Genomic DNA, 11,189 nt, shown 5'->3' with positions numbered 1-11,189 from the left:
TGTTTTATATAAAACTTCAGAAACGACGCTATGGTTAAATAGCAGAAAATTGTAGCACTTTATACACGGATAGACAGATTAAAATGTTTATTGTGATGACCCTGTACGTACCACGCAAGGTTACGCAGATCATTAGCACTTATTTTCATTAAACTGTGGATTTACTGCTTACTCATAATTTACAATTTGCGTATATTTTTCAGCAACAACCAAAAGAGAGCTGTTTTGCTGTCGGACTCTTTTGGGTATGACTAAAGTGACCATACGACCCGCTTTCGGCGGGATTGTCCCGCTTTCAGGCTGCCTGTCCCGCTGTCCCCAGCGAGAGCAAAAATGTCCCACTTTTGCAAACAAACTAAATTTTTATACTAATTTTAAATCAACATTGCACTCATATCTCGCTGACGACAACAGTCAGTCAAAAATACTAAATGTACAGACAAAATATTTTTACTGTTTTATTATAAGTATAGATAATTATTCATAATTAACTTATATATTAAGTATATAGTATATTTTTTTATTTACTTATGTACAAAATTCTGAAAGCGTCCCGCTCTGACGCAAAAAAGAAATGGTCACGTTAGGTATGACTACTTATAGATTATATTTGCGTTTGGGGGGATTGGTCCAATTCGCGTGTCCAATAATTGAAAAAGAAAAAACGTTACGTTGGACGTCAATGCATCAGTCGTGAATTGAAATAATAACCAATTTTTTATTATACCAAACACGAATTGGACAGATCCCAAACAAAGTTTATAATGTATCAACGTTATATTTCCAGTAGCGAGATGGTTCATCGACTGATCGAATAGAAAGCTTTTCATAGCTAACAATGACTTATTGATATTAAGTAATAACAGACTATGAAACGGGTTTTCATTCGATCCGATCAGATGAAATCCGGATTATACTCTCTCAATCACCTGTTTAACAGTCGATTGGGAATTGCCGTTAGATAGTCCACTATCGATATCGTGTTGATAGGCTATCGATAATATAAGAAAAAATACTATCGATATCCGTTTTTGTTGCAATGCTACCAGTAGTAAAAAAATAATTACGCGACAGGCGACATCTCTACGCTACAAGTCGCAACCGTCTTCTTCCCTTTGTGGCGGTCGAGCCCGAATCATCGCTCCCGCTACAGTATAGTTTTGCTACTTACTAAAAGTACATTATCTTACACTATTGGTATTTACGAATACAAATAGTATTTCTCTAAAATAGTTAGCAATGCATTGAAAGTCCTATCGGTAGTATAACATTTTTCAGTTAAAACTATCGATAGTTTGGCAACACTGATGAAAGGAAATCACCGCAAAATATTAATGTAGTCTAGTCGAGTATTATCTGGCTTGTTCAGGTAGCTAAAACTATTGTACAGTCAGCAACATTAAAGAGTCAAGAAAAGGAGCGATATAAAAAAACACGTAAAAAGCCGCACAACCAGAAGGTTGGTATAGGCATGAATGGTACTGGAACAGTACAGTCAGCAACATTAATAATTATAGGAAAATTAATACCATTTATCATTGAATTTAAGATCATTATAGCTTTTGATTATTTCTTTAAGCATTAGCTTTTTTGAAGTAAATATTACATAATAAAAATTAACATCAAACTAAATGAAAGCAAAATAATAAGGTTCTATATTTTTAATCGTACTTTTAAAAATACTTAGGAGTAAGTAAATAGCTTAGGAGTATGATTTACAGACATATTATGTATCGTAAATATTATAGTTTACTGTAATCGCGTAACCTTTTCAAATTTATATAAATAAAATTTACTCAACCTACTTGATATTTAATCATCTAGATAAACAAGATAAAATATAATTTCCTACCGCCAGTAATAAAGCGGTGAAGGAAATCGAGTTTTCAAAATCGAGTAATCACAAGAATATTCAGGTTAAACACGATTCTGTGAAACGGCGTCATATTCTGAAATCGAGAAATTCAATTTTATTACGTCATCCCGCTATCTTGCCGCGGCAGGCTTAAAATACTCGAAATTCAAATCTTCATAATAGTTACCAAAATTGACACGTTTGGATGTTATTTTCTTACTTAGAAAATGAGTAAGAATTATTCATTTTTATGTTATCTGATGTCCAGTCGTAAATACTTATTTCATCATTTAGGCTAAGCTTCTTACCTTCTTTTCTTATATTTACGGTCTTACTATTGTTGGTGAAGTTAAGTGGAGCATCCAATTGATCTCTTTTCTGTGCAATTTTTTTTTTATTTGTACGTTTCCTATTTCTGTTATTTTATCAAAATAATCTATACTGCAGAATTTTGTAGCTATTTATTAAATACACCCACCTTCCAAATTTCAACCTCATAATCTCAGAAAAAAATATCTAAAATACGTACGGATGGACACGGTAAAACTTTTCAGCTTTGCCATTTGGCTACAAAATCCTCAAAAGTTAAAAGTACAAGTTTTTTTTTTGGACAAATTACACAGATTGAGTTAGCCTCGAAGTAAGTTCGAGACTTGTGTCACGAGATACTAACTCAACGATACTATATTTTATAATAAATACTTATATAGATAAACATCCAAGACCCAGGCCAATCAGAAAAAGTTCGTTTCCCATCATGCCCTGGCCGGAATTCAAACCCGGGACCCCCGGTGTCACAGACAAGCGTACTACCGCTGCGCCACAGAGGCCGTCAAAAATTAAATAGAACTTATTCAACTTATTAAATAGCAACTTATAAACTTATCAAATTATTAAATAGAACTTATTCAACTATTTTGTAGCATTGGAGATTAAATGTTAAAGTTGCCTGCGTCATATTTACATTATATATACAAAATAAATTGAAAATATGTGAATGAAAATATTCGTACACTGAACAATTGAAGTTTTATTGCGAAACAGTAAAGAATTTCTGTGATGCATGTTGTCGTAGAAATATTCGCAATAGGACTTTATTTGTTGACTCTAGTTAATATTTTATTTTTTACTGAATTGTTCATGTTCCAAGGTCACTTTGCCAAGCTCCGTTAAAAAAGAGAAATAATGATTTTTTTATTAAGAAACAATTCTATATATACAACCTCCTACACAACATCGTCGGAGCCGCGGTTCCCCAGACATGACACCTAGCCTGGCGGAAGGTCTTCCCTTTGGTGGCGGTCGAGCCGAATCATCGCTCCCGCTACAGTATGAACATAATTTGGTTCACATTAACATTTAATATTATATAAACATTTAATGCTTATTAAATTATTTTGTTACTAAACAACCCTACTACGGCAGAAGCATAGAATTTTTATTGGTGCTGGTTAAATTAAATTATATTTAACTAAATCTATTAATTAAACCGCTTGCTGCACCACTTGAAATTTTGCTTTTTAATGTACCTTTAGAACTAAATTGCAACATGCAACAAATAAATCTAAATCCCATCCCAACTAATAAGTATTATAAATGCAAAAGTTATTGTTATTATGTTTCTCCTAATAGATTTCACGGGTCTATACACCCCGGATTTTTGAGAGCCTTGCGTGGGGATATAAATCTAACACGTTATGTTCTTCAACTGCCAAAACCCGTTCCCGGGCGTATCAATAGACGATATGTCCATGAACAGGTCTCGGCAGGAGGTGGATCTATTACCAAATAAGGAAAAGAATGGTGGGTTATGGAGTTGATGTAAGAATGGATTTAAACTGGGCTATTGCTGGCGAAGTTCGGACACCTGCCATAATCATTAATACGTGACTATTATGTGGCAGGTGGTGACTCGCCACTCACTAAATAGGCCCCTCATATCAGTCATTATGATTGGCAACAAAGGAGCAACATCGGCGTGGGTAGCTAAGGATGTCGAGAGGTGATACTGCGGGGCGTGAAATCCTGGTGATCCAGTCAGGCACCCCCGGCGACATTTTACACTTCCATCCTTCGAGCGTATAGCTCTGGTGACTCCACTCTGACCGACCGATTAAGGCAAGCCAGAGGTAGGAGTCCTGCCCCTCATCGGTTTCCACTCCGACCTTGGCGAAGGAAGATCGAAGGCGAGGAAGAGGGGCCTCCCCTGGCAGCACTCAGGTTCGTGGTGTCGCTACTCCCCAACAGCTCGCCACAACTGCCCTGCGGAGACTGATTGCACTGGGAAGGTGACCCAGGGGGCGATGGGGTCGTCATGTCCTTATTATTTTGTTTGTTTGTTACCTTTTCACGCGTTAACTACTGAATCAATCTTCTTGAAATTAATATATTAATAAGAGTCTGGAAAAGGGCATAGTGTATTTTTCATCTCGGTAAAAACTAAAGTTCGTGTGGGATTGGCGAAAACCTGTATTATTTTGTAGGTGGCGCTTAATTCGCGCATGTTGGCTGTAGAGTATCTACTTAATCATAAGTGAAAAATGAATTTAGCAATAATATATCATCTAAATTCGCGTTTCTAGATTACGCGCTTGTACATACATATTGGTAACAACAGGGAACCAACCAATTGGAATTTGAAGCCCCGTTTTGGTCGGATGTTGACAATTGGTAGAAAATCTAAGAACTGTTATTTTTGTTCCATTCAAGCGAAATGAAGACTTTATTTTTGCTTCGTGTACGATTGTTTGTTCGGTCAGATATTGAGACTCTATTTATAAAAGAGTACCATTTGCGCGTACATTGTTGTTTGACGCAACAAAACTTTATTACAGATGAAAAGGTGTTCGAGATGTTTATCTTCTACTTTCGAAATCACATAAAGATTAAAAAATTAAAGTAAGTATAGTAGCAAACCACCACACTTTGATGCAATGTGAAGAGGAAAACGATTCCTGGCGTTAGTTTGTCCCGGGTACATCCTTACCTCTCTATAGAAATATTCTGGGAAAGATACTTTCGATAGGGAATCTTGCAGGTGTATGTATTTTACTGTTAATCTCAACAATGTATCTTTTTTAATTATCATAATTGGAAATATAATAATCAATGTGCAGAGATCCAGAACAATGTAATCATTCTACAGGATAGACTTACGACAAAGAAACACATTCAATGGAAGCTTCCATATTAATCTATTAACGAAGAAAAAACAAAGTACTCGTAGGTATGTATGGCTTGCTTCCGGCGCAGACTGATTTGACAATTAAAGCGACGGGATAGGAACTCACCAATGTTCCACCAAACTTCAAATTTAATCTCTAAACCAACTATCGAAGACCACGTCTAGGGCATGAGGTTATGAGGTTCTTCAACTTCCAAATTTAAATATTTGACACCAGAACGACAGAGGAAAGAAATAAAATTAAAACTGTTTTATCACATTTATTTATTTCTTGCTTTCATGTTCCACATATATCTATAACACATTTTATAAGGAACGAGAGACACATTTTACTCTTAGTGATTCGTGAATTCATCTATTTTGTTTCTACACTAGATTTCAACATAATGTAATACGAAAATGTCGATTTCAGTATCTGGAACAAAAAAAAAATATTTTTCAATAATCTTGTAATAATCCGACTCTATTTCTAGATTTATTCAATCTCAATTCATTCATTTCTTATTTTAAGGAGTCAATTATTTGGTTATATGTTTAAATAATTTTTCACCTTAAAAAACTTACCGACATCATCGGTTTAACACCAGCTTTGAGGCCACAAGCGGCCTTAAACGACAAAATTGGTTGGAATCTCAACAGAACTAGTTTGAAAATCTTTTGATTAGACACGGACATGTCTTCCCACGGGATGCTGTACAACACTTGGGGTAAGTCATCACTCTGAAAGATAAGAATTTAATTTATTATAATCTATAGTGTAACTTTTTGGCTCGGAACTTCAAGAATCAAAGTAGCCTTTGTCTACAATTCAGCTATATTCTGTGACGCTCTGATTGTTATAATACAGGTGGTATTGTGCCAATTTGCGACAGTCCCAAGTCGAGAATCGTTTATACTAGAGTTTATTACTTTAGTAATTTCTATGACATACCATACGAGAAAGAAAAACTCTTCTTTTCTAAAGTACCTTAAAATTGAGACTTTGTGTATCCTATTTAATTACAAAAGTTATAAATATCTGAATTGAAGAAAATACATATATCTTACCTGCCTACGAACCTCTTCCAAGACAAACGACATTAGAACAAGTTCACCCATGTACACAATGAGCATTATACCATAAGTTATTTTAAACCCTTTCTCCTGAAAAATATTTATAAACATATACGAAGGAGTTTTTATTAAACAACAGACATTTCCAAAATTTCTAATGAGTGCATGAGAGAGCTAACAAAGGCCACTGTATATGTAACCAAGTAAACGCTGTGGAGGTCAGACGAGTGTCGTTTCGTGAAGAAACCACATTTACCTAATCCAGCATCGTGGTCACCAGGACTAACGCCAGGAGGATGATAAGAACAATGAACACAGAAGCTTCCTATTGAAATTTAAGAACTTAAAATTACACAGAGTTCTGCTGATCGACCTAATCATTCAGTTTGTTAGGTATGATAAATGATATCTTTGATATTTCAGTTAACATTTCTTCCAAAAGTTACTCCTAAAATTTGGCTGGTTTTTGAAAAGTCACCCAGTGCGTTAAAAAAGAACTTTATCGCTTGACGCAAAATTCATTTCTAAAACAAACAAAAAGTTTACCGCAAACATCAACTGGTATAACAACAGGCTGTCTTCTAGCAAATTCTGCAAATAATTTCCAGCTACATTTATTCCATAAGCTGATTGCAATTCATCAAATGTTCTGAAAATAATATCAGTGCCCTATATTATACGATGTTATGATGATTCATGAAAATCTGATGATAATGTTACATCATCTTAAACGCATCACCCATATTATGTTCACTTGTAGGAAATATGAAGTATTTCCATACATTTACATTTAGGCGCTCTATGCAATATCACATCACATGACGCAGCATTAACACCACTTACATATAGGTATCTATAAAATATCATGTCTCTTTCCTTTACAGGGTAGACAGAGCCACCAATGTCAAAATAATTACTGATTTATTTTCACCGGTACTATTACGCTCGGTATATTAAAAATAACGGGTTGCCTCTTAGTGTAACCTTAATTAAGACAAAGTTTGTTAAAAAATCGCATCGAAAACATTTTTCTTGACATCGTTTGTCGTATTCCCGGGTTTTGCCTGGTTAGGCTTTATTATTAATAAATTCCTACCGAACCACCGAGAGCTGACTCAGAGTAAAACAAATATTTGAGCAATTTATTTTGTGGTTGCTTAAAACGGGTTTCAAATCAGTTTGTTGGTTGAGAGCTTTTGGTGCAAAAATTTTTTTTGTCCGGTATCCTTTTGACATATTAATTGGTGTATTTTACTTACTTGACAATAAAAGTGTGGGTTTTAATAACTTCCACCAATTCCTTATAATGAGCTTCATTCGTCATAGTTTTATCTAAAAATCTATTTTTGATAGTATATTTTAATATCTTTATATGGGCGATCAAGTTGAAAACGAATGCTAAATTTATAGTGTCGAAAACTGTTATCAATGAACATCCACCGAATGTTAAATATGCACTTAAAATATGCATCAGGATCCATCTATTGTAGTTGTAAGAGTAATCAAACGGCATCCATAGGTACAAACATGTTTGTAGTCTTGTCGTTTTGTTCGCAATTAATTCACTGTTTTGAATGTTATTCAGAATTGGTATAATGACCCACGAGCACCAGTCAGTCATTAAGAAAACGCCGAGGAAATAAAATGTGCGTCGCGTGTATTTCTCAATTTTTATGATGTTCTGTAACAAACCAAAGAATGTGACATGTCCCCCACCAAGGGTCTATTCAAGAACCTTGTTGACAAAGTGTATGTCTTGTTTTCTCTTTTCTATTTTTACAGTTTCCAAAGTTTGAGGGAAAACACGGCTATCTACGTTTCGTGAATAAATTTCCAAAGAATAATCCCATCACCACCATTCATTTACAAAACTAGCCAAAACTAGATAGAGAGCTTGTTTTTCTCTAAAACGTAACAAAATGACAAAGTTGAGACATTATTATTAAGAATAGAATCGATTTATTTTCAAGAAGGTAGCACTTACCTATTGACGTCACATTATTCATAACTAAGACGACATTATTAGTCAAAGACGTATTATTACTAACTGCCTGCGACTATGATCGCCGTTAAAGTTCACTAACTATATATTTCCTCTTCTTCCAATTTTTTCGCAATAAAAGTTATTGTTCTTCTTCAGGGTCAAATCTATCTCTATAGCAAATTTCATCAAAATTGGTTCAATAACTTAGGCGTGAAAGCGTAACATATAGAGTTATTTACTTTCGCATTTATGACATTAGTAGGGATTTTAATATTACCTACATACATATATGGCTCGGCTGTTGATGACAATAAATAAGATGCACAGATTAAAATTCTACCTAGGCCATCACGAAAGTATGAACATGCTTTTTTGTTAAATCTAGATTGTGTGACATACCAATTTCACAAAGTCGTCTTTCTTTTTCATATAATAACTGCGCAGATGAATCTTGTCATTAAAATCTCTCATTAATTTTTCATAACTTTTAAATCGTGCAGAAATAATTTTTATCTAAAAAAATACAAAAGACTTGAACACATATTGATCGACCAATCCATCATAAAAATAGCCTCATTTTACGAAATATATAATGTATCATTTAATTAAAAAATAAAAGTGTACTTACAAGACACACCAAGGAAACAGGTAAGACCGAGAACATTATGCCCAAAGTCTCAAAATTTAGTTTTTCGTAATCAAAAAATGATATTGTCAACATAAATAATACGGTAGGAGCAAGAAGTTTCACTAAAGTCGCATGAGTGTAAAGAATACTTTGTAATTTTGGTGAAAAATTAATTTCCCACCATTTATTGTCGGCTAACCCGAAAATTGTCATTATAAATATTACGAAAATGTAGAACAGTTGGTCTCGTGGTGGTTTCCTGGAATTATATAACGGTTTTTGAATTAAATGTAAAATATAGTTGCCGTGTGGTTCCCGGCACCAATACAAAAAAGAATAGGACCACTCCATCTCTTTCCCATGGATGTGGTAAAAGGCGACTAAGGGATAGGCTAACAAGCTTGGGATTCTTTTTTAGGCGATGGATTTAGCAACCTGTCACTATTTGAATCTCAATTCTAGCATTAAGCCAAATAGCTGAACGTGGCCGTCCAGTCTTTTCAAGACTGTTGGCTCTGTCTTCCCCACAAGGGATATAGACGTGACCATATTTAATTATGTATATAGTTACATACTACTAGGGTTGAATTGAAAAAATCACAAACGAAGAAGTGTTATTCAGAAGAGAAGAATGAACGATTTTAAACGATAAAAATAGGAAATGGCAAATGATAGACTATTTAATCTTACATGACCAATTTTTCGAATCTATAAAAAAAGGAAAATGAGTGGAAGAAGAAGGCCAAGATAAAAATATAACAATTAAAAAAAATAACAGAGAAAAGAGATGAATGAAGGATGCTCCATTTAACTCCGCCGACAAGAGTTAGCTCTAAAATTTAATGATACAATTATCGTTAATAACATAGGTTTTAAAATTCTACGAGAGAAATATTATAGAAGTGAGTGGAGAATAAACAATACATGCCCAGGTACATTTATTGACTACACCAAGCAGAGACTTAGTCAATAAAACATACATCTTCATACATAGAGACTTCAGAGCCAACAGTCTTGAAGAGGCTGAAAGGCCAGCTGGTCGGCTTGAGATGAAATTGAGATGCATATAGTGACAGGTTTTTTTTTTCATAATAAGTCAAATAAGAAGCGTAGTCTTAAATATCGGTATTTTGATTATATATACCTAGTCTTTTATCGGAAATTCTGTTAAAAGCTAATATTGCGTTGCGCATGATTTAAGTGGATAAAATACGAAACGTTACTAGTTACAATTTACTTGAACTAAATTGATAATAAAAATAAACAGCTTACAAATAATACTCCTCTGCCATTTTTCGGCACAAAGGCGCTAGCGGTACTAGTAGAAACCAAAGCTAAGAGGTTATACAAACCGCGTAATCATGACAGGTGTCCATAACACAAGACTATATCACTGCAATGTTTTTATATCGTAAATATCAAAGACAAGCTTTTGCGCAGGGCATCGCTCCCAAGGGAATTTTCAGAAATAAAGTACAACATACATATAAATAGCCAATGTTTCTCATGAAGTTCTAAATACCTCTGTACTTAATTTCGTCAAGTCTGTTCAGTAGCTTTTGAGTTTATTCGTCAAAAACAAAACTACAAATCTTTTTTCTTTATAATATTAATATGGATACAGGTACGCTGAAATTTTCTTCGATAGTATTACCACATAAGGGCCACTAACAGAAATAGTATTTATTGGAGAAATATGTGAATCTGCTGTGATTTTAAGTGCTTTTTTCAATGTTTAATGGAATAAAAAATTAACGATTTAATATGAAGACATTCAATGTTATGGAAACAAACACTGACCATAAAGAAAATATGGCCGTCTTCAGTTAACGTTAATTTAATTAAACGAGCTTTGTCATTTGAGTAAACACTCGATTATAGCCCAAGATACTAGGAGGCGATCATTTTATAAACAGAAATAACTTTTAACTGGTTGTTTGTAGTTGAATCGTGTAATTGATAATGAACAGTTTCTGGTGGAAGGTCAGGTTTAAAGTACCCTAAACCTTCAATGTAGGTCAGATCTACCGTCACTGGTTACGAACCTACGATTTTGTACGCGGTTGAAGGGCTGAAATCTTGTAAAAACTTGACTTTCCCAATCCGGGACCGGAGTCATTGCATCTCGCCATAGAGGTGAAGGCGACTAAACCGAGGCGGAAACGATAAAACGTATTTTGGCACAACCACCACGCGTTTCATCAACTTTACAGGCTTCCTATTTCAGTCCACCATTTTCTTTTGCACATATTGCAAAAAAGAGAAATTTACACATCAATGTAGTTTAATTTGAACTTAAATCAAAATTTCAGTACACTCTGTACATAAATCTTTTTAAAATTGGCAATCCATAATATATATATATATATATATATATATATATATATATATATTTCTTTTTTCAATATTAAATCTCATAAATATATAAATCTCCCGTGAACAATGTATTCTCCCGTCCACATTCTATTCTAAGTATAATTTAATA

General features: G+C 34.1%; 1 protein-coding gene across 1 annotated transcript; it reads right to left on the bottom strand.

The window, feature by feature from the left end:
* Nucleotides 1-5,394: 5,394 nt before the first annotated feature.
* LOC106130855 (uncharacterized) lies at nt 5,395-9,996 on the bottom strand. Its single transcript, XM_060947745.1, has 8 exons — nt 9,977-9,996; nt 8,714-8,963; nt 8,476-8,583; nt 7,352-7,773; nt 6,639-6,741; nt 6,087-6,182; nt 5,604-5,759; nt 5,395-5,454 (listed from the first exon to the last, which is right to left on the bottom strand). Exons 1-8 carry the CDS (start codon nt 9,994-9,996, stop codon nt 5,395-5,397), a joined length of 1,215 nt encoding a protein of 404 aa, XP_060803728.1.
* Between the last annotated feature and the right edge of the window lie 1,193 nt (nt 9,997-11,189).

Source organism: Amyelois transitella, chromosome 14, assembly GCF_032362555.1.
Source record: "Amyelois transitella isolate CPQ chromosome 14, ilAmyTran1.1, whole genome shotgun sequence".
Classification (NCBI taxonomy): domain Eukaryota; kingdom Metazoa; phylum Arthropoda; class Insecta; order Lepidoptera; family Pyralidae; genus Amyelois; species Amyelois transitella.
This window is presented reverse-complemented; position numbering and strand designations above follow the sequence as displayed.

Coding starts and splice junctions, on each gene's coding strand:
- LOC106130855 (XM_060947745.1), bottom strand. CDS start 9,996: ATGGCAGAGGAGTATTATTT. Junction 8,584..8,713: donor CGGTCTTACCTGTTTCCTTG/GTGTGTCTTGTA, acceptor TTTTAGATAAAA/ATTATTTCTGCACGATTTAA. Junction 5,455..5,603: donor GTGTTAAACCGATGATGTCG/GTAAGTTTTTTA, acceptor TTTTTGTTCCAG/ATACTGAAATCGACATTTTC.